This window comes from Cucurbita maxima, unplaced genomic scaffold (assembly GCF_002738345.1).
Source record: "Cucurbita maxima cultivar Rimu unplaced genomic scaffold, Cmax_1.0 Cma_Scf00022, whole genome shotgun sequence".
NCBI classification, from domain to species: Eukaryota; Viridiplantae; Streptophyta; class Magnoliopsida; order Cucurbitales; family Cucurbitaceae; genus Cucurbita; species Cucurbita maxima.
This window is the reverse complement of record NW_019272038.1, coordinates 3,227,287-3,250,971: the sequence shown is the minus strand read 5'-3', so window position 1 is coordinate 3,250,971 and position 23,685 is coordinate 3,227,287. Positions and strand designations below refer to the sequence as shown.

The 23,685-nt window shown below is 36.4% G+C and overlaps 3 protein-coding genes across 4 annotated transcripts in view; 1 reads left to right on the top strand and 2 right to left on the bottom strand.

Annotated features, from left to right (window-relative positions):
- Positions 1-21: 21 nt before the first annotated feature.
- LOC111496410 (squalene monooxygenase-like) lies at positions 22-2,868 on the bottom strand. Its single transcript, XM_023146830.1, has 8 exons — positions 2,523-2,868; positions 2,106-2,217; positions 1,840-2,014; positions 1,365-1,533; positions 1,001-1,219; positions 649-924; positions 302-580; positions 22-234 (listed from the first exon to the last, which is right to left on the bottom strand). Exons 1-8 carry the CDS (start codon positions 2,775-2,777, stop codon positions 118-120), a joined length of 1,602 nt encoding a protein of 533 aa, XP_023002598.1. The 5' UTR covers positions 2,778-2,868; the 3' UTR covers positions 22-117.
- Positions 2,869-6,294: 3,426 nt separating this feature from the next.
- On the top strand, positions 6,295-9,655 carry LOC111496407 (probable xyloglucan glycosyltransferase 12). The gene is made up of 5 exons (XM_023146826.1): positions 6,295-7,601; positions 7,695-8,003; positions 8,077-8,367; positions 8,444-8,557; positions 8,663-9,655. Exons 1-5 carry the CDS (start codon positions 6,831-6,833, stop codon positions 9,284-9,286), a joined length of 2,109 nt encoding a protein of 702 aa, XP_023002594.1. The 5' UTR covers positions 6,295-6,830; the 3' UTR covers positions 9,287-9,655.
- An 11,342-nt stretch (positions 9,656-20,997) lies between these two features.
- Positions 20,998-23,685, bottom strand: part of LOC111496409 (AP2-like ethylene-responsive transcription factor AIL1) — a 3,218-nt gene continuing 530 nt past the window's right edge. Inside the window, exons 2-10 of one of the 2 annotated variants that reach the window (XM_023146829.1) lie at positions 23,058-23,568; positions 22,887-22,969; positions 22,744-22,752; positions 22,562-22,650; positions 22,413-22,486; positions 21,879-21,929; positions 21,730-21,806; positions 21,407-21,588; positions 20,998-21,376 (exon numbers count right to left, since the gene is read on the bottom strand). In XM_023146829.1, coding sequence (XP_023002597.1) covers positions 21,050-21,376; positions 21,407-21,588; positions 21,730-21,806; positions 21,879-21,929; positions 22,413-22,486; positions 22,562-22,650; positions 22,744-22,752; positions 22,887-22,969; positions 23,058-23,568 — 1,403 coding nt within the window. In that variant the 3' untranslated portion in view covers positions 20,998-21,049. Of the gene's footprint in view, positions 21,589-21,729; positions 21,807-21,878; positions 21,930-22,412; positions 22,487-22,561; positions 22,651-22,743; positions 22,753-22,886; positions 22,970-23,057; positions 23,569-23,685 lie in introns of both variants that reach the window. The other variant, XM_023146828.1, reaches the window with a different exon arrangement.

Genomic DNA, 23,685 nt, shown 5'->3' with positions numbered 1-23,685 from the left:
TATTAGGGGTTCTTGAATGAATCTTAAGAGGAATACGTACACCTTCCTTCTGTATCATCAACTAAAACGAACCCCTTCTTTTTTGCCCAATTTGATCCTTCCTTCTGTATCATCACATCATGTTATGGGTTTATGAACGGGTGGGCTTCTGTAATAAGCAGGAACAGTTGCAGGGAAGAACATCTGTCTAACTCCTTCCGCCTTTATAATTGGCAATATGATTCCTGATGCGCTCTGCAACAAACCAATTCATTTCTCATTGAAGTTCAAAGTTTTCAGAGGGAAATATTTACAAACTCACATAGATCAGTCTTGCTCCAATCCAGATGCCTTTCAGAGAAGGAAATGGAAGCAGTAAGCGACCAACTCCATATATTGCCACAGCAAAGAAATGGAGAACCAGACATGATGGGCGAGGATTCAATCCTGAAAGCAAGGAGATAGGTCCATTTGAGAATACTCCTCCAAGGCTCAAATAATCAAAGCAAGCTTGTCTCATTTCCTTCCTGGCTTGATCTGGTGATGCACAAAAGACCTTGTATAATGCTCCTGCCAATGTGTTGATTGTAGAAGCCACTGGCTGCAGTTTGAGACGAACAATTAGCTTTTATGGCTTTTAGGAATGTCAACATGAACTACTAAACATACCTTTCGCAGAGTATAATAGGATTCTAGATACTTGCAGAGAGTTGGTGCATCATTCAAGTCTTTGAGCGGCTTGAGGAGGTTCCTGAGCACAACAATATCGGACAAAGCTACGGTCATTCCTCCACCGGTGAGAGGGTGGCGCATGTTGAATGCATCACCCATTAGTAAGGCACCGGGTGTCGGGTGGGGAGCAGCAGGCATGCTTCTGTTTGGCATTGTTCTTATATTACCCTTTTCAATAGCAGCTATAAAGGCATCATGGATTTGCGGAGGAACCTGCATGAGTATTGGTAATCCATCAGTTCAAAGCACTATAAGTCATAACATTGAGACAGTAACTCAAAATTTGTACCTGAGGCGCCACTACTGTCTTCAAATACTTCTCCATATCGCCATTTGGTATAGAAGGAACCTTCTGACCAGGAACATCAACCAGACAACGGATCTCGGTGCTGCTGATGGGATAGAACAAAATAGGAGAAGGATCTCCGAGAACAACATGCCCATGATTAGCAAAAGGGAGTCGGCAATTCTCAAGAACCAATCCCACAAAACAAGAGGGAACATCAACCTGCACAAGATAGAGCAGTTAATGGGCTCGGAATTTGAAGAACTTATTAAATATATTCACCCAGAATACTCTATAGATTTCACAGTTTTGCAGGGAAATCCAATGTCTATTTTGGGATGCCACTGCATAGTTGAAACCTCCTTACCATTGGCTTGCAAAGAGAGCGGCGTAAGTTTGAGAAGCAGCCATCACAAACAATAGTCAGAGGTGCGTATGCTGTTTTCTCTTCACCATTTTTAGACTTGTATTGCACTCCTTTGATCGTTCCTTTTTTTTCAAGCAGCGAAGTAACTGTCCCTTGCTCTAATCTCACACTACAAGAAATGGATACAGATCATATCACCAGATCACAAGAAACACGAAATTGAAGCATGGAGGGGCGAATCAATGATGAATGTTTGACAATTCAATCAAAACACTTAACTTTTCAAGAGCATTTCATATCATAGAGTAGCCCAGAAGGGTATTAAGGAAACATAATGTATGGCTTGAATCATTACTTCTAGAGATCGAAATTAACTTTTAACATCTGATAACGGGACATTCGTAAGATCTTCAAAACCACAGGGGTTGTTGAAACTAATTCTCTAAGAATTCAAGGAGCAGAAAACAGAACATACTTGGGAAGGGAAGCAGCCTTCTCCCTCATTCTCTGTATGAAGCGCCCATTGTGGAAGCTTCTTCCAGATACATCAGAGTGAAAATTTCCCAATGGATAAGAAACTCGAGTGTTCTTTCCATCCTTGAAAAGGGCATAGCCATACAGCTTCTGTGCATCAATTTCCTCAACACAATCTGCAGTATAAACACATTTTTTCCTTAATAACTGATGAATAGCTTACTTAAAAAGTAGAGTTGGAAAGAAATTTCCCAGGCCAAAACAAACCTCCAAGTCCTAACTCGATCAATTTGAGGTGACCGCCAGGCTGTAAGAATTCACCAACGATTCTATCCGGCTCTGTCAAGTCTCTTTCAATCACGTGAACTCGACGACCATCCTACAAAATTCAATCCGATCACCCAATCACTTCATTGGTTTGTTCGTTACATGGACGAGTTACTTAGACCCCAAAGTTTTGTCTTCCTTCTTTCCATTTTTTCATCTCATCCATAATTGATAACAATTAACTATGCAATAGATCCTTTAATTCTGAGGTTTTCTATTCATCAAATATCAACAGAACGCAAATACGCCAAGTTTTCATAAAAAAAAAAATGATCGACGCAAGTATGAGCAAGAGAAAGCGAGAACAAAACTACAGAACAGAGTCAGAATCAAAATAAAGCGTTAAAACCGAGACACCTTGCCAAGAGTATGAGCAAGAGCGGAACCGGCAACACCGGCTCCAACAATGATAACGTCGGCGTCGGCGTCGGCGTCTTCGGGTTCACATTCTCCATTGGCGATTGCAGGACTTATTACGCAGTCCTTACTCGCAGTGGAATCGGTTCCTCCCCGGCGATTCCTCCTCGGAACAGCGACAAAGAAAGTAACTGCAACTACGAGACCGAGCACGGCAGCCAAGATCCAGCCATAGGCGCAGTGTTCCACCATCATTTCCTGGTTCCTGAGACTGCAACCGCACAGAGATCGCCGCAGTCAAGAAGATTCGGTTATGCGGACTGAAGCTTGAGGAAGGGACGATGCAGTCGCATGGACACTTCCTACCAGAGGTCAAAATATTTAAACTTATATAATACATTAATAAAAATAATAATCACATTTTATTTATTTATTTATTTGTAAAAATAATATAATTATTTATTTAATTACAGTAAATTGATAATAATGTATTCAATAAATGCTAGTACTGATTTACTGAATTTATAAATTAATTACGTAATGAATTAATTAATGAAAAATATTAATTTAGAAAAAAAAATTGGAGTAATTATCATTAATTGTTTATAATTCGTTTATTAATATTTATTTATTGCATTAATTTTGATTAGTTGGTTGCTTAGCACATCATAATCATGAAATATTTTTGGGCATTTTATATCATAAATAAACATAAATATCATTTATTTCTTTTTAAAAAATTATTTATCCACCCTTCAAATTATTAAAATTAATACCGATAACCTTCATCTATAAATTTTGATATTAATCTTATTTTTGAAAATTTAATTAATATAGACGAAAATAGTAATTCATCTATAAATTTAGATATTAACCTTATTTTTAAAAATTTATAAATATTTTTTAAATATAGTACTAATAGTTTATTCTATAAAAGTTATTTAATAAGTTTTTATATTTTTAATTTTGTGCTCGGTATTTAATTTTTTAAAATTTTATGTCTTATTCATCATTTTTTAATAAATGGGCTCATTGGGCATGTTTCTGGACCTGACGAGCAGGCCGCCTATAGTGTGCGCACCCCCGTTTGAACTAAACCCAAATTATCTTAAACAATCAATTAAGAAAATTGTCAAAATTAATTGAAATACAATTTAACTTTTAAATAAAATTCAAACATTATATAATATATTACACAAAACACGAATCTTTACAGTATGATATTGTCTACTTTAAGCTTTCCAAAAGATCTCACACCAATACAGAGAGTATTTTTTTATTAAAAATTCATAATAATTTTCTAAATTAGCCGACTCCTTTATAATAGTAAATATAAAAATATAATAGTTAGTCTCAACTCCTTTATTATATAGGAAATATATTAATCAATCCAAAAACTTTGGTTGATAATTTCGTTTAGTTATTATTATTATTTATTTATTTATATATATATATATATATTTTGGTGTCTTTTGGGGTGTCGGCAATAGAAAGAATTACCAAAAAGGGCACTTACATTTTATTTTAAGATCATTTAACTGCTTTTAGTTTTGCTTTTACTAAATTAAATTATAATTAAGTAGCATAAGGGACCTACTTGTCTTTTTACACTTTTTTTTTTTCTTTTTCAAAAAATAAATATTTAATTTTTGGGTTATGCTGAATAACACTCCCAAAAGCATCGTCCACCATTGAAAAAGTTTTATAAAAAAGAGCTGTACTCCAATTTAATATTATTATTCCCCAACTCGATGGAAAATACGCTAATTTGAATTTAATTTAGCGAATAAAATATAAATTATTATTCTAAAATATTCATATAATCCAACTAATAAAGTGATAAATAAAAATAGAATTGAAAGGAAATGGATGTGTAATAATTCATCTATTTTAATAGGATACAAGATAGCAATTAATACCTTCGAATTAAAAAAATAATTAAATATTAAGAATAAAATAAAATATACGAGAATTAAAATCATAAATTATGGGATGAAATCTAAAAAAAATTGACTCGTGATTTGGTTGAGTTGTCTTGTAGTGTGTAGCCAATGGTCATAGGAAGGAGAATTAGTTAGCCAGACCAAGGTCCATGGTTTTCACTTTTCCGACAAAATGTTCATTGGAGTGTCCGATCATCCACCGTCAACTTCTCCCACGTGTCTTCATCTCCGCGCTTTTATCAACGTTGTCCCCACGTGCGCCTCTTGCCGGTGCAACCCCACTTCCCTTGTCTCAATCCAACGTCCACCTATCCATTTTCTTAATCCCTCTTTAATCCTCAATCTTTTCTCCAAATTACTAATATGTCCCCACGGTTTTCACATTTGATTTTTTTTTTTTAATTTATAATTATTATCTCAACTCATTAATTTCTTTATTTTATGATTTTTTTTCCAATTTTGATTAAATTGAAAAAATTCTGTTCAGTTTATAAGTTAGATATTTTTTTAGTCAGTTCAACCCAATCAACCAGAACTCAACCATACTTTAACACTTGTAATCAATATTAGTGATATGTTGTGACAGGTAAATATTTAATATTTGAATTTTATGAGTAAATTAAAATCTAAGAGAGATTTTGAAAATAAGATAATTAAAAAAAATTTAAAGAAAATAAAAATTACTACAGACTTAATTATAGAAACTTTATTTAAATTTAAAATTTAATTAAATTAAGATATTCATGGTTTTTCTGATATGGCAAATTATTAATTCATACATACCTTAATTACTAATTACTATAAATATGTTCCATAATAATATTATTTTGAAAATCTAACCAAATTATTAAAATTAAATTGAAAAAAAAAGAGTCGTATATGTAATATTATCCCGTGTGTATATATTTATTTCTTATAAAAAAAAATATTATTAAATTATTTATTACTAATATTAAAAGAATCGAATTTCAGAGCTTTAAAATGTATTAAATATATAATATTTCCAGCGTTGCATTGAAGCGCTCTTTAGTGAAGCGTAGTGATAACGCTAGAGAAGAAAAAGGGTTCTTTGTAAAAACGATAATTTTAATAATTTATTTATCAAAATATCAAAATACGAGAATTATTATTTTTAAATACTTTTAAGCCATATATATATATATTTATTTATTTTTATTTTTTTAATAAAAACTTTAAAATAAATAATTTTTTTTTTTTTTATTTAGATGAGAAATAAAATAAGTGGCAGAGATGCATCACCAGGGTTTAATTAAAAATTAAAACTTTTTTTAATAATAATTGGAATTATCATTAATTTTTGAAAGGATTGTCCTTGATTGTTAGGTTAGTAGAATGCGGCTGATGGTTTTAAGGAAAGAAATTGTGGCGGCCACTAAATTTTCTATGTCGCCCAGAAAAAAATAATAATTAAAAAAAAAAAAAAAAAAAACTCCTAATTTAGATAATAATCTGTTTTGTTGAAATAAAAAGATTTAAACTCCCTTTTCGCGTATGGCCATCCTTTTTGATCGTTTCAACTCTGTTCCTCCTTTTCTTTTTTCGTTTAAGATTAAGTTCTTGAGAAACCGACGAAGAAATTGATCAATCGAAGATTGAATGGAAGGAGAAAGAACGATGCGAATCTTCAATTACAAAACCCGGAAGCATAAATCTGTAATGTTTCTTCTTCGCTACTGTTGATTAAGAACACACACACAAAAACAAAAACAAAAACAAAAAAAAAAAGCAAAAAAAAGGAAGTAAAAATTCATTCTGGGTTCTTAAAATTGTCATTTTCTGGCAACTGTTCATCTCGTTATCTAATAAAAGCTGAGTTATTGTCCTTTTCCATCTGTTTCTCCGGTGGATCTATTTTCATTTCCAATAATAAAAACAATTTGTTTCAAAACCAAACCAACAACACAACCTAGGACTCCTCACTTCAATCCTGGTAAAAACCCAAAATCATCTACAAGTTTTTTTTAACTTCTTAAATCCTCTGTTTTTTGTTTTTTTTTTTTTTTTTTTTTTAATTTTCTCTCTCATGGAGGGAATCAAAGGGAAGCCGCGTTGAGCTGTTACCATCTCTTTTTACTGAATTCCATTTCCTTCTCTCTCTCTCACGCTTCTGGCCCTGTTCTTATTTATGTTCATACATTTCCCTCTCTCTTTCTTTTATAACTCTGTATTCTATTTCAGCTGCAATCTTCCTTACATTTTTCATTTTACCCATGAGGCCAAAATCTCTGTTTTTTGCCCTTTTCAACGTTTGAGAGTTGAAATCCGTGTGTGTTTGTGTGGAGAATTTGAGGGTTCGTTGGAGATTTCTGTTTTTTGAACTGGGTTTGAGGCATTGGCTACAGAAATGGCTAATTGGTGGAGAAAAGAGAGCCATAAAGGAACCCCTGTTGTTGTAAAGATGGAGAATCCCAACTGGTCAATGGTCGAGCTTCAAGGCCCTTCCGATGATGACTTCATTATCGCCGCTGAGTCGCCGCCGGGTAGAATCCGAGAGAAAGGACGAGGGAAAAACGCCAAGCAACTCACTTGGGTTCTTCTTCTTAAAGCTCACAAGGCCGCCGGTTGTTTAACCTCCATTGGCTCTGCATTGGTCAACATCGGCGCTGCTGTTAAACGCCGTGTTGCTTCCGGTAAAACCGATGCCGACCTCGACAACAACAATGACAACGCCGACAGCGGCGTGAGGGAAAACCCAACTGTCAAAACCAGGTTTTATTTGTTTATTAAGATTTTCCTTTGGGTGTCGGTGGGTCTGTTAGGGTTTGAAGTGGCGGCGTATTACAAGGGCTGGCATTTTAGGGCACCCCATCTTGAATTGAATTACTTTTGGGCATACCCATTTGGGGTTAAGGATGTTTTTGATTGGATTTACTCGAAATGGGTTGTGATTCGTGTGGATTATTTTGCTCCTCCTCTCCAGTTTTTGGCCAATGCTTGTATAGTGTTGTTCCTCATTCAAACTCTGGATAGGTTGATTCTTTGTTTGGGTTGTTTCTGGATCCGCTTCAAGAAAATCAAACCGGTTCCTAATGCTTCGGCGTTCGATCTTGAATCTGGAGAAACTGGTTACTCCCCTATGGTTCTTGTTCAGATCCCAATGTGCAATGAAAAAGAGGTAAATTTGTAGGTTTAGCTCATTTCTGATGCATACAATCCTCTGTTTTTGGTGATTCTTTCTGGTTTTGATTGTTTCATTTGTTCATTATAGGTTTATCAGCAATCAATTGCTGCTGTCTGCAACTTAGACTGGCCAAAAGACAAGTTACTGATTCAGGTTCTCGACGACTCGGATGATCCAATCACCATATTGCTGATCCAGGAGGAGGTTCGTAAATGGCAGCAACTCGACGCCAACATCGTGTACCAACATAGGGTGATTCGAGAGGGGTATAAGGCAGGCAATCTTAAGTCTGCCATGAGTTGCAGCTATGTCAAAGACTATGAATTTGTTGCTATCTTTGATGCTGATTTTCAGCCTGCCTCTGATTTCCTTAAAAGAACACTTCCTCATTTTAAGGTAATCTGGTTGTTGATATCATGTTTGGAAGCTTGGAGTGATTGTAATGTTTTGTTGATGATTGGAACTTCAGGATAATGAGGAACTTGGACTCGTTCAAGCGCGGTGGTCGTTCGTTAACAAGGACGAGAACTTGTTAACCCGATTGCAGAACATTAACTTAGCCTTCCATTTCGAGGTTGAGCAACAGGTTAATGGAGTTTTTCTTAATTTCTTTGGATTCAATGGCACTGCTGGTGTTTGGAGGATTAAGGCTCTTGAAGAAGCCGGTGGATGGCTGGAAAGAACCACGGTTGAGGACATGGACATTGCCGTTCGTGCTCATCTTCATGGTTGGAAATTCATATTCCTCAACGATGTAGAGGTATCGTATCTCGTCGGTAACGTCAGCTGAACTTTTGTTTGTGATTTGATGATTGATTTGTTACTCTTTTGTTCAGTGCCAATGTGAATTACCCGAATCGTATGAAGCGTATAGAAAACAACAGCACCGGTGGCATTCTGGACCGATGCAATTATTTCGTCTTTGTTTGCCTGATATCGTTCGATCAAAGGTACACGATTCTATTTGATTCGATTCGATTCACACTGTTCGATACACCTTTGTCATGCACCATGCTTCAATCATCTCACATTGTGTTCTGTTTCTCCAAATACAGATTGGCATATGGAAGAAATTCAACTTGATATTCCTGTTCTTTCTACTACGAAAGCTGATATTACCGTTTTATTCGTTTACTCTTTTCTGCATTATTCTTCCAATGACGATGTTCGTTCCCGAAGCCGAGTTACCTGCGTGGGTCGTATGTTACATTCCAGCCACCATGTCTTTTCTCAACATTCTTCCAGCACCAAAGTTCTTCCCTTTCATTGTCCCTTACCTCCTTTTCGAGAACACAATGTCGGTAACAAAGTTCAATGCAATGGTTTCGGGACTTTTTCAACTCGGCAGTGCATACGAATGGGTCGTTACGAAGAAATCAGGTCGATCCTCCGAGGGTGATCTCGTCTCAATGGTCGGGAAAAAAGAGTTGAACACTGAAAAGAGTGCATCAGCTAACAACCTTGAGGAGATTGAGTTAATACAAAAACAGGACAAGAAGTTGTCAAAGAAGAAGCATAATAGAATATACATGAAGGAACTAGCATTGGCTTTCCTTCTCCTAACAGCCTCAGCTAGAAGCCTTCTCTCAGCTCAAGGGATTCATTTCTACTTCTTGATGTTCCAAGGAATATCCTTTCTCCTCATCGGTCTCGACTTGATCGGCGAGCAGGTTGTTTGAAACGAAAACTCGAAAACCAATGACATCTAAGTTCCAAAATACACGGAGTTGAAAACTACGTACATCCGTTGGCAACAATGTTCCATTTTCGAATACCGAATTGGTCGACTAAGAAGAAACATTGTAGTACAGAGAAAACAGCTGAGAAATGGTGACGGTGTGGAAGATATAAGCAAGATTCTTTTCTGATATTCCTTTTGTTTGGGAGGCAATTCTTTACAAGAACCTAGGAGGATTCGAACATGAACAGATAGAGAATAGGAGCAGTCTGTCTTCTTTCTTTGTCTCCTTGTTTGGTTCTAAAATGTTCTGTTTTCTTCCCTTTGTTAATAAAATTTCTGTGAATGCCATTAGTTCTGTCATTATCAATGTTGGCTCAATGTTCTCAAACTTTTGAAGATTTTCCTTGTTCATCAGGAAGGATTGGTTTGGTTCTTATCTAACATAAACACCCACAAAACGAAGCCCACCAAGAAAAGAAAAGTTAAAAGAAAAGTTATAAGACCACGATACGTAGAGGTGGATTTGAGTTATTACAAATAATATCAGACCCAAGCATTGAGAGGTGTGCCAACAAGGACGCTAGGTGTCATGGTCCTATATTTTTTACCGCGCAGCGTCGTTATCTTGACACGCTCACGACCAGTCTTAAGGGAATTAAGCCCCATGTATATTTTTCGCCCCGGCTTTGTGGCTTCGTTGGACCTTAGCGAGGTTTGTCTTCGCCAATCGAACATCGCTTGTGCGGAATCCAAGCTTGTTTAACCACACATGTTCAATCATCTGCAACACATCTGACTTACCTCTACACTAGGCCAAGTTATTCGGCACGATCTTGCCTCTGCTCGTGGTCAAGGTCCCTTAATGCAACGTCGTATATCATCTTGTCATCTCGATCCCCATCAACATGATCCATATGTCTTGACGCCATCTTGAGTTTCAGGATGTCGTCGGCCATCACAACTCGTTCAGTCGTGCCATCGAGAACGGGACCGCGTGTTGCTCATCTCATTGGGACTTCCCGAACATCCATCCATCTGGGTTCTATCAAGGTATTGGCCCTCTCGTGCCCATGCCATGTTATTTACGGATATTGTGTCGGATATCGGGTGTATGTAGCAACCTCCAACACGCGGGTTGTGGCACAATACCGACACATCTGTGCCGCCCGGTACTGTCCTTGAAAAACCCATTTCAAAGGAAGTCGCCCAAGACACTTGTCTCGGCACGCTCGCCCACACTGTGACATACGTATGTGCCACAGGATAGCTCACTTAGGGCCCAGGGGTGATGGAAAGCTGACACCATGGTATCCCCTAGCCCCTATATTACATTTTGAGCTATTTTCAATCTTCTCGGCATAGACATGATTTTGATGAACTGTCATATGGTATTGTGCAACACCCGTCCTGTGTTCGATTGACACCAAACTTGGCGAGCATTCATATTTCATATGGACGAACTTAACTCCAGAACCGCATGCCCAAGTTCTCTCCGGAACCCCGACTTTCGTGGTTAAGGCTCGGGACCCTACCCGGCCCTTCAACAAGCCTATCTTTGCCCCTCTTGTCTATTCGACGTCTCTATCTTGCTTATGTCTCAACTTGTCTTCAATGCCTACTCCGTGTGGAGTGTTAGATGGCGCTCGTCTTGGCCCTCGCATGGTCGGACGGGCGCCGCTTGAGGGTTGCCGCTTCTCTTGTCGCAATGTGAGGGTCACAACCTACTCTTTTCATAGTTAGGTTGTGACACTAGGCCCCAAGGGGGTGGATTGTGAGATCCTACATTGGTTGGAGAGGAGAACGAAACAATCTTTATAAGGGTGTGAAAACCTCACCCTAGCAAACGCGTTTTAAAACTTTAAGGGGAAGTCCAAGAGGGAAAGTCTAAAGAGGACAATATCAACTAACGGTGGGCTTGGATGGTTATAAATGGTATCAGAGCCAGACACCAAGAGGTGCCAACGAAGACGTTGGCCCTAAGGGGTGGATTGTGAGATCCTATATTGGTAGGAGAAGGGAACGAAACATTTTTTTATAAGAGTGTGCAAACATCTCTCTAACAAACGCGTTTTAAAACTTTGAGAGAAAGGCCCGAAGGAAAAGATAATAATCTTGGCTAGTGGTGAGCTTTAACCGCTCGTAATAGATTTGTTCCCTTCTTTTGGCCGTAAATTCCCTAGAAAAGCACCTAGTTGGGTTGGTGTGATTGATAGTCCAAAGATTGGGGGTGGGTGGCAACCCCTACGATGTATGCATTCATTTTTGGGTGAAGAAGCAACTAAAAGGCCATAAATGGGTATTGCTCAATTATTTAAACCCTCTTCCATTATACTTCAAATAATGGTTTGGCCCCTTCAATTCAACCTCTTCAACTACTGAACCACCACTTCTTTTTTTTTCTCTCCCAATATAACAATAGAATGATTGATTGGATTAATAAAGTAGGTTTTATGGATCTTTGTTCATTTATATGATTATGCCTTTATGGATCTTAGGTTTTGGAATACTTTAGTAGGTAACCCCACGGTTGGAGTTGGAACATGCAAACACATGCAATATAGTTCCGGTTAAATGAGACCTCAACTATGTCTATAGCATTGAGAATTAACTTAATTTTCGAGTGAGTTTGAATGCGTAAGACTTCTCTGTATATAATTTACGCACATACATGTATATTCACTAGGCAAAGAGGGTGGACACAAGATGGTGTGCTAGTTAGACTGCTGGGCACTAAAGGGAGTGGTGGATTGGAGGATTCTACATTGATTGGAGAATGGAACGAGGACGCTAGGCCTTGAAGGAGGTGGATTGTGAGATCCCACCTCAGTTGGGAAAAAAAACTAAACCTTCTTTATAAGAGCATGGAAATCTCTCCCTAACAAACGCACTTGAAGAGAAACTCAAAAGAAAAAGCCAAAAGAGGACAATATTTACTAGCGATGGACTTTGACTGTTATAACTTACGACTATGATAGCTTATTTTATGTTTTTTCATCTATGGCAAGCAAGACATTGGTTATTCAATCGATAGTGAGCACTGAAGTAAATATTGATAAATTTGAATTCTTGAACATTGAGGTCGGTTCATTTTTATTTATTATTTTTAAAAATAAGGTATTAACTTTTGAAAGTTTATAAATATTTTAAAACTAAGGTACTAAGGGTTACGGTGTATATATGAATGACAATATTATTTTTTGAGGATATTAATGAAAATTTGAAAATTTAGGAGTATTCTTGAAATAAAATACCAACAATCCACCGAACAAAACATTTCTTATAAGGGTGTGGAAACTTCTTTCGAGTAGAGGCGTTTTGAAAATGAAGGGTACTGATGGCTAACCCACTAAATTAAACTCCAATGGATTTCATATTTTAATTTGAATACTTTTTATTCATCGATCTTCAAACTAACAACACTAAAATGATGAACATTCGACTGAGCTGCACTTTTTGTTATCATCGAATCGAATGTGAGATCTCACATCAGTTGAAGAGAAGAATGAAATATTTTTTATTAGGGTGTGGAAATTTCTCACTAAAAATTTCGAGAGGAAGTTCGAAGAAAAAACCCCAAATAGAACAATATCATGCTAGTGATGGGCTTGAGCTGTTACAAATAGTATCAGAGCTAGACATCAAACGATGTGCCAGCGAGGAAGTTGAGTCTTGAAAGGGGGTGGACATGAGGCGGTGTGGCAACAAAGACACTAGACTTCGAAAGGGTGGATTGGAGGGTCCTACATACATTGGAAATTGAGCGTCGCTAGGCACCGAAGAAGGGTGGATTGTGATATCCCATATGAGTTGGGGAGGAGAATTAATCATTTTTCATAAGAGTGTAGAAAACTTTCAAACATCATTGTCTGATTGTCTTTATATCCATCTCTTTCTTACCATTTGTTTCAATTCTCCATTGCCAACCAAAAACAAGATCATAACCTTTTGCCATCCATGTCTGTAGTTTTGCAGCTGCATTTTGTGATTATCTAGCTATTGTTTCATCTGCACGTGAATGGATTCGTTAACTTTGTAGAAGGAAACAACATGTGTGTTTGAAGATCTTGAACTTACCTTGGAAAGGCTAGAAAGTTGCTGACATGTTCTTCTTGACATGGTTGGTATTGTTTCATGACATTGAAACATAACATGAGAAGTTGTGTGAGATGTGAAGACTGTTGACCCGGTCGCCTTACATACAAAGAATCCTCGACAGCAAAATGTTCGAGTTCTAAATCATTGTATATAGATCAGCATTGCTAAAACCGATTAAGTTCTGAATCATACATGATAGATGACCATTCAACTTACGCTTGTTAGTATAATTTTCTCGTCGGATTCTGGACCAACATTGGCGAGTTTCATCGATAAAAACAATATAGTAGGAAGCTAATAAGATTGAAAGAAAGAACGACCCTAGTTCTACTTAACTAAGTCTTGTGCTCGTAGAAAGAGGAAGTCAATCCTATCGAGGACATTCTTTTTTTATTAGTATATTCTTTACATTTAACATGGACAAAGGAGCAAAGTTGGTTTGTGAGATCTCACATCAATTGGAGAGGAGAACAAAACATTTTTTATAAGAGTGAAAACCTTTTTCTAGCAGACGCGTTTTAAAAACTTTGAGGAAAAGCCCAAAGAAGATATGCTAGCGGTGGGCTTGGGCCATTACAAATGGTATCAGAGTCAGACACCCAACGATGTGTCAATGAGGAGACTGAGCCTCGAAGAATGTGGACTCGAGGTGGTGTGCTAACAAGAACGTTGGTCCCCGAAGATGAGTGGATTGAGGGGTCCCACATCAATTGGAGAAGGAAGGGAGTGTCAGCGAGGACACTGGGCTTCAAAGTGGGATGAATTATGAGATCCCACAATGGTTAGGGAGGAGAATGAAACATTTTTTATAATGGTGTGGAAACCTCTCCCCTAGCATACACGTTTTAAAAACTTCGAAGGGAAGCTCGAAAGAGAAAGTCTAAAGATGATAATGTCTGCTCGTGATGAGCTTGAGCCATTACATGCTTCTTCGATTCCTCGAGTTGCCTGAAATGGCTGTTATTGTTTCAATTAGGTGGGGTACAATTGAGTGGAGAGATCTCTCATAACTAAAGTTCTATGTAAAGATTCAATGCAATATTCAAACATGAAGGCTGCAGACTAGCATACCTCAACCTGCTGTTGAAGTGATTGTACATAATTGATAATTTCATCCAGCACCATGCTTTTTCCAGTAATCTGAAACAGTAAACAAGACCTTAAATAATAACGACATAATCAACGGCCCGCCCACCACTAATAGATATTGTCCGCGTTGGCCCATTATATATCGATGTCAACCTCACAATTTTAAAACGCATCTATTAGGAAGAGGTTTCCACACTCTTATAAAAAAAATGTTTCGTTTTCTTCTCCAAGAGACGTGGAATCTCATACTATGACTTGATTATGAATATCTCCATTGACCTGATTGCATCCAGGAACAATCTCCTGCAAGAACTTCATTCGTTCACCAATCTTTTCCTTCCTAACTTGAGGCTTTTTGAGGAAACTTAAATCAAAACCATGAGAGCTTATGCTCAAAGTGGACAATATCATATCATTATGAAGAATCGTGATTCATAATAGAAGCTACCTTTTCTACGAGTCTATAGCTATTAGTAGCTCCAACATGAACATAATTCTCCTCAGCTTGTTTTCCATTTGATTTAGCATTCTAATCAACACATCTAAAAAAGTATTCAACAAGATCTTTGGCTTATTATCGCCCTTGGATTGGGTTGAGTTGGGCGGTTTTTTATTCTATCAATCCAACCAACCTAAAATTATGGTCGGCCAATAAATAAATTTGAAATATTTGAAAGTAATACATAAAAAAGGAGTTGGGAAGAAGCCCAAATGAAGTCGGTGGGGCTGATAATGAATATGAATGAATTGAATGGATATGGTATGTGCAGCAGAGGTTAAGGTCATAAGAGAAGAAGCGGCCCATTCCAGCTACCTTGGGCAGCTGGGCGGCAGCAGCAGGGCAGGGTAGCGGTAGCAGCAGCAGCCATAAGGACATAACATTGACAGAGCCTTGAGGGAGTGGACCAAGTAAGAGCTGGATTAGGCAGAGGCCATGCCATTTACCTAACAGTTCTTGTCCTTTTTTTTTTTTTTTCTCTTTCTTTTGAAAATAAATTAAGAAACTAATAATACAAGAAACCAAAATTAAGACAATAAAAAATAAAAAATTCTATCGTAGTTCTATACCTAGCAAGACGATATATGATAAATTACACATAGCAAGACGAAGTCGTGTATATAGTTGTGAATGTTTGATTAATCCACCACACCTAAATGGTGTGAAAGTTATCTTATTTATAATCAAATGAATTACAAGGATATGAAATTAGTAATAATGGAAATAACAATAAATGGAAAGATACCTATGATAATAAGGCAAATATTAGATATTTGCCTTATAATAAAATATCAAATATAATATATATGGTAAACTATAATTTATTACTAAATATCCTTAACACCCCACCGCAAGCTAAGCGTCGGATTTAAACGAACGTGAAGCTTGAATCTGAAAAATTCAAAAAGGTTGAGAAACACTTTTCGTGAAGATATCAACAACCTGGTTCAGAGGAGGTGTAGAGAAACACTTTCTTGGCCATCAAAAATTGTAGAGGGATCGCCGCTCAGCGGCGATGTTGCCTTGGCTTCAGCGAGAATATGTCTAACCTATGAAGAGGGATTATTGCTTAGCGACGATGCTGCCTTGGCTCTGGTGAGAATATTTCTAACCCCAAGAAGTAGAAGGGGAAACCTAGAGCAAGGGACAAAGACAATGTTGAAGTCGGAAGAGTCGCCACATTGGGCGAAGGAGCCAATTTTGGCGAGAAGGGCAGTCGGAAGAGTCGCCACATTGGGCGAAGGAGCCAATTTTGGCAGGAAGGGCTGCGACAACATGGTTGGCGAATAGGCCAGTGCGGCACCCAGATTCCGAAGGTAAATCTCTGCAAAAGGTTGATGGGCTTGTCGAGATTCCGTATATTTCTGAAGAGAACACTGATGAGGATCCTGAGATTAGGGTTTCTGTGAAGGATGAAGGGTTGATTGGGAAGGAAATGAGAGACTATATTGGCCAAGGGGAAAACCGATTAGGTTAGAAAAGGTAAAGTTGTATGTACAGAGTATGACGAAAGGTGATTTGGAGGTCAATAGGGTGGAGCTGAAGAGTAATCAATCGGCTCCGCCTGCGGCATCCATGAAGACTGCCCTTGAGGCGTCAAAGCCAACAGGGGTGGTGGAGAAGAAGATTAGAGGATTCAAAAGCCATTGAAAAGAAAAGATCGGGGTTGTTAAACCGAGAGGGCTCTGATACCATGTGAATGTTTGATTAATCCACCACACCTAAATGGTGTGAAAGTTATCTTATTTATAATCAAATGAATTACAAGGATATGGAAATAGTAATAAATGGAAATAACAATAAATGGAAAGATACCTATGATAATAAGGCAAATATTAGATATTTGCCTTATAATAAAATATCAAATATAATATATATGGTAAACTATAATTTATTACTAAATATCCTTAACAATAGTAAACAAATATGTATAGTAAATCGTTATATACGATATATGGTTATATCTAGTAAAACTATATACAGTAAATTTAAGTATATATACCTTTGGACAGTGATTTGAAAACGTACTTTTTGCATTCTCTATCTTCTCTATTACTTTACATATTTGAAATCATTAATATAAACTTCTAGATATTGTTCTATGTGTTCATCTAGATTGAATGTGTGAATTATTGTATGATCCTAAAAATTGAAATCGGAGCTATGAGATATTCGCCACTATCGAGAAGTTTGATAGATTTGATTTCGGTTTCTGGAAGACGTAGATTGAAGATTATCTATACTAGAAAGTCTTTATGAACCATTGTCTGGGGTGAAACTGAATTCCATGACCATGGAACAATGAAACCTCTGGATCGATAAGTTTTAGGATTGATCTCGTTGATGTTGTACAGAAACATGAAGTTATTTCAAGTAAAACACACTTAACTTTAAAGTTCTTGTGATTGAGACATCAAAAAAAGAATGTTTACCTTGTTGATATAGATAATAACTTTAAATTATTTTAAGTCTTTTTTAGTCATCTTATCTTTAAAATCACTCTCTTAATCTTAGATTCATTCGGTACTCTTAATTACAATTTGGATGAGACAAAGAAGGAATGAATATATGGAAACCATCAAGCATACCCTACTCTATTCAATTCATATCAATGGTTTTCGGACCCATCCAAACTAAACTCAAATTAACATCTCGATCAAATAGTTAGAAATTTGAATTCAGAAAAAGGAAAAATCGAGAATTTTGTGACCTAATCTGAATGGAAAACAAGTGTGATGTATGGTCCCTATTAATCCAATTTACATAAAATAACTAGACAGGAACGACTCCTTCAAGTTCTTACAAATCTATGACCAACCCATGTCTCGTCTCCTCGGAAGAAACAAGAAACCTGAATTGAAAAATGAAATAACTAGACAGGAGCGATTCCTTCACGTTCTTACAAATCTATGACCAACACACGTCTTGTCTCCTTGGAAGAAACAAGAAACCTGAATTGAAACATGAAATAACTAGATAGGAACGACTCCTTCACGTTCTTACAAATCTATGATCAACCCACGTCTCGTCTCCTCGGAAGAAATAAGAAACCTCAGTTGAAACATAAAATAACTAGACAGGAACGACTCCATCACATTCTTACAAATCTACGATTAACCCGTGTCTCATCTCCTTGGAAGAACAAGAAACTTGAATCGAAACATACAACCAAATTGATTGATTTATTTATTTATTTATCCCAACAACATAAAAATTAAAAGAAGAATAATAATATGGATGCATATGAATGAGCAGAAAACAAAGAAAGAAAAACGATGAAGTTTTCCAGATGTCCTTTGCGTTGCAGTTTTGTATGAAGACAACTGCTACCTCTGAGGCAATAAATGTCTCAAATTTGGTTGTCTTTCTTCTCAACTTCACTCGCCATGTTGTGTAAACTTTTAAATGAATATACAATAATGTTGAAGAACCCTAGGAACCCAGTCGATTATGACGTCTCATTCATCAAATTTGAACACCAAAGTTTCGAGAAAATTCCCCTCACCCATCAAACTCTTGGGTTTTGTGCATATATATATATATATTTTGGTATGAATTAGGGTGTTCATATAATTCGAGAATTCTAATTATTTCGAACTATTTGAATTCAAACTATAAAAGTTGGGTTGGGTTGAATATTTTAAAAATGGAAAATTTTGAGTATATTTAGCGGATGACATTTTTTTTTGTTGGGACAACCCGACCACCCGAAAATGAGACTGTAAGCCATCTCAACATTTGACCTTTGTAATATATGTTAATAATGAATTGTCACTATAATGGTTCCACTGCAACAGATTTTCTTATTTGAGCTTTCTCTTCTTTAAAATGCATCTTGTCCTCTTTAGATTTTCTGTCTCTAGCATGAACCACTTGATGAAATGGGGAGGGAAGTGGGACAAATGGCCGAGACTACTGGAAGGATTCCTCTTTAGATAATAGGTACTGTAACTGCGATCGGTTTAGTCGATATTCTCTTTTATGGTTCATACTCTAGATTAGGTTCATCTCTACAATAATCGAACGAATTGAGTTGTAGACATGAAAGCGTAAGAACTCAACATGATTCCCTTTAAGGAGAGATTTTCCCACCTTTATAAAAAAATGTTTTGTTCCCCTCTACAAATCGATGTCCACACCCTTATAAAAATGTTTTATTCCCCTCTGCAATCGATATGGGATCTCAAAACCTATTCTAAAAGATTGTCTCGACCCAACTCAATCGATGCATGCGCACATAAACCTATATTCAATAGTTTTAGCTTGAAGTGAATGGTAATGAGTGAGGAAATTAGAGCAATCCAGCTCGTGGGGCAAGGAATATTAACGAAAGTGACAACATGATGAATTATTTAAGAAAGATTCGTAAAGAGTTCTTCAATTACAATCTTTATGAGTAATCAATAACAATCCAAAGAACATAATCATGGGGTTTGCAATAATCATGCATGCTTTTGTTTGACTAACACTTGAAAAAATAAGAACAAAAAATGAAGATCATGAGCTTCCACTCTTTGCCTTACCTTTTTGTTATATTCTTTTTACCCAATGAATTGTAGATTTCATTCTTTCTTTTGGATTCTTTGAATTTTGCAAAGCATCTCAATAAAGTCAAAAAAATCTTAGCTTAAATCCAAAATAAAAGATGGGACTGCAATTTCTTTTGTTTTTTGTTCTATGCTTTGATACAAAACACATAGAATCCAACAAAAACAAAGTTCCATTTCGACTATTTTCACGTTTTTTTTTTAAAAAAAACAATAAAAATGTCATTCAAAACTTAGGGGTATACATGAGTTGAGTTGAATTAGATTGAGGAAATCTTTTGGACCAATCGGAACGATGAATTAATTACCTAACCCTTTAATTTAGAGTTGGGTTGGGTTATCGGGTTGTCTTTAATTATTTTAAAAAATTGTACTAATCTACTGGATATGTTATATTAATAACAAAACTCTCGTAAATCTCAAACATTAAACTTTCACGATTCACAATACATCACTGCCATCAATAACAAATGTCAAATATTTTTAATCTTCATAATGATTTTAAAAATAAAATAGAATTGAGTTGAGTTGTAACCCTATTTTCGTGTTGATTTNAAAAAAAAAAAAAAAAAAAAAAAAAAAAAAAAAAAAAAAATCTTAAATTATGATAAAATAAAATTAAAAAAATTCTAAAATAATTAAAATATAATAGAAAATTAATTATTTTGGAACTTGTTACTACAAAAAGAAATTTATAATTTGTTTTTAGTTTTATACTTTATAGAAAGTATCAAAGTCCTTAACCAAAACAGAATAAAAAGACAAGAAAATTTCATGATTTATTGAAAAAAAAAATTAAATTGTAATTTAAAAAGTAAGAATAATTGCAAACGGTTCCAAAAATAGGCTAACATTTTCACCAACCTCTCATTCTATTTTAGAAAATATAAATAAATAGTGAAAGGACATTAAATTTTATTAGTTACCTAAAATCTTTATATTTTTAAATTTTTATTAATATCTCATAAATAGTTTTAATATCAACCAAAACGTGATATTTAAAGGTATTAGAGTGACTTAATCCATAGGTTACACCTTTCGCTCGATCCTAGAATCGACAATTAAAAATTTAATAATAACTTAGAAAACTTTTCTTATAAAGATATGAGATTTTGAAACAGTGAGACAGACGACTATGCTTTAACTAAATTAGCACTAAACTAAGGAACGATAAAATATGGTTTGTGATTGGGTTTTGGGAAAGCAAAAGTAGAGAATTGTAATGATTATGTAATGTATAAGATTGAGATTCACATTGGGATTCAAACCCCAATAATCCCTTTTGTTTATATTGTTCTTATTTAATGCTCAAATTCATCAACTTTATATCTCACTAAAATCAAATCATTCACAAATTAATCATTACCTCTTCCCCCTTTTTCACTTTCATTTATGAACTTTGCTTTCATTCAATACTCCCAGTTCTTGGAATCAAACACAACATCATCATCGTCATTTTTGTCTTGCTTTCTTTCTTTCTTTTCATGCAAAAAAAAAAAAAAAAAAACAAAAACAAAGGGTTTTGTTTTTCTCAAGTGTCGTTCCAAGCTGCAAAAACAGGTAAATGTGCCATGGATATCGCTGCTGGCCATGGGTACCACGAGCTGACACCATTTACTGTTGCCAGCTTTGTCTTCTCCGGGCTGCCTTCTCTTGAGCTACTACTTAAACTTGTTACCAATGACGATGCATTTGAAAATTGACTCGCTGAGTTTAACGATTCAATTCCGATCAAGTCTTGTAATGCCATTGTAAACGATGCGTTTCGATTGCCTCCCAATGCAGCCATGGACTGTTGCTGCTGATTGTGATACAATGCTGTCTTCCAATTGGTACTATTTGAATTGGTGGCGTTGTTTTCGATCTCGACTGCAATCCTGCTGTTGTTGTTTGGCGCAACGGTTGTGTCTACTTTCTTGTTTCTTCGAGCTAGCTCGCCTGTCAGTAGAGTACTACTAGACATGATTCTCTCGACATCATACCTACAAATGTCAAAGTTGGTGACTGCATTTAAGCCGCGGAATTTGATTGCTGCTATGTCATATGCCTCAGCGGCTTTCTCTTGCGTGCCTGACATGACAACATTTTTCAAGATCTTTAAACATTCATTCACATTAACACACATACATACAAAGATTTTAGAAATTCTCCGACAACCACATTAATTATTCATAGCCCAACATTAAAAGAAACGGAAAAAAAAAAACGCACTAAATGTTCCAAGATAAAGATCTTTATTTCCAGCAACTCGCCCAATCCTGGCCTGCCATCTTCCATGTTGGTGATGTCTGTTTTAATCCATAATTAATCACCATTAGCATCAACTTAATAAAGCTTTAATTTTGATTAAGAAAAACAACCTTGTGACTCCACGGAACACCGAAGCGCCCCTCGAAAAGCCACTGCTTTTCCTGCCAAACAAAACGAAAAGAATGTTGAGGATGGTTGGGAGAGGAATCCCAAATCGACTAATTAAAGGGTTGATATGGGTTTACAAGTAAGGAATACGTCGCCTTTTGGAGAATCTCAATATGTTCAAAGTGGACAATATCATACAATTGTGGAGAGTCGTGATTCCTAACATGGTATCATAGCTATGTAAAGTGATTTAAGTATCGAATAAATGGTGTACTTTGTTCGAGGACTTCAGAGAACAGTCATGCATCGATTAAGAAGAGGCTGTTCGAGGGCTCTATAGGCCTCAAGGAAGGCTCTATAATGTACTTTGTTCGAAGGGAGGATTTAGGGAACGACCATGGATTTAGAAGTAAGGAATACATCTCCATTTGTATGAAGCCTTTTGGCAAAACAAAGACACGAGAGCTTATGCTCAAAGTGGACAATATCATTCCATTGTAAAGGTTCGTGATTCCTAAGAAATATTATACGATTACCTTCTCAAGTGGGCAACATATTCCTGGCGGCTCATGTTCTTCATCTCTTCCAGCTCAGTTTGATAATTCTCCAGCTGCCATTTAAGAGAGTTAAAGGTAATGAGCAAAGATGAAAGCATGTTCTTTGATTTAGAGCATTTGGGTCATACTGGAAAATTTATATGAGTGGAGGGTCCCCAATATTTGAGAGCGGCAAGATCATAAGCTCTTGCAGCTTTCTCTTCCATATCATATCCTCCTTCAAGTTTGAATCATTAACTCAAAGTTTAGCTTCCATGAAACAAGATTGAAGCATTTAATCATGAAATTTGAAGGAAAAACTAAAACTTACCCAGATAAACTGTAATATGATATGGTTGGATTTGAATGGCATGACAGGAAACAACAATCCGTGAGAGTGTCACCCCAAAATTGAAGCTTTTGATCAAAAAATTCAAATTTCAAAATGGGTATTTTTTAATTTTACGAACGAACCTTGTCTTCCTTTCCTTGTTTGCCCTTCTTTCTTGCAGCTATTATCCCATAGATGAGCTTCATATCTCCCTGTCCATCTATGTCTGCAACATTTCCCACAAAATTGGAGTGGTAATGATTAACAAGTAATTAATTAGTCAATGATTGAAGATGATTATGAAATAATGGAACCTTGTAACTCCGCGATATTGGGAGGTTCGTTGGCCAAAAGTATCAATGGATTTGCGGTGAAGGGGTTGTTTGTGGCAGAGTTTCCCAGGGCCTCGTTTCTTTGTTTCCACGGCGGCGGTGGAAGAGATCTGACCGGGAGCAGTGAGCGTGGTTGATTCAGAACCTGGACTCATGGATAAGCTCAATGACTGAAGTTCCCCGCAGCTCATTCCGGCAATGGAGGCAGAACCACCGCCACCGCTACCGCCGGTAATATGCTGCTCCAGAGTATTATGGGGAGTGGCGGCGTAGTAGGGAGGAGAGACCCAGTTTCTAAGGGAACGGATTTCGTTTTCGTCGATTGGAAGAATTTGTGGGTCGGAAGGAACCAAAGCAGAGTAGTAGGGATGGGAATTTTGAATCAAAATGTGGTGATGTTCTTGATTTTGAAGGTCCAATGAATGTTCCCTGTCCGCCATTGTTGCACCGCCGAGAAAGTCCTCGAGCTTCGGTGATGAATTCGGCACCATCCCTTCAAAGAAAACACAAAATTTCAAAACCCCACAAAAAAAAAAAAAAAAAAAAAAAAAAAAAAAAAAAAAAAAAAAAAAAAAAAAAAAAAAAAAAAAAAAAAAAAAAAAAAAAAAAA

Bases quoted from the DNA above. Each gene is read 5' to 3' on its own strand.
- LOC111496410 (XM_023146830.1), bottom strand. From the start codon at position 2,777: ATGATGGTGGAACACTGCGCCTATGGCTGGATCTTGGCTGCCGTGCTC. The intron at 1,534-1,839 runs GTATGTTCTGTT...CATTTCTTGTAG, and splicing joins AAGGCTGCTTCCCTTCCCAA to TGTGAGATTAGAGCAAGGGA. The intron at 925-1,000 runs GTACAAATTTTG...ATACTCATGCAG, and splicing joins AGACAGTAGTGGCGCCTCAG to GTTCCTCCGCAAATCCATGA.
- LOC111496407 (XM_023146826.1), top strand. From the start codon at position 6,831: ATGGCTAATTGGTGGAGAAAAGAGAGCCATAAAGGAACCCCTGTTGTT. The intron at 7,602-7,694 runs GTAAATTTGTAG...TGTTCATTATAG, and splicing joins CAATGTGCAATGAAAAAGAG to GTTTATCAGCAATCAATTGC. The intron at 8,004-8,076 runs GTAATCTGGTTG...TTGGAACTTCAG, and splicing joins GAACACTTCCTCATTTTAAG to GATAATGAGGAACTTGGACT.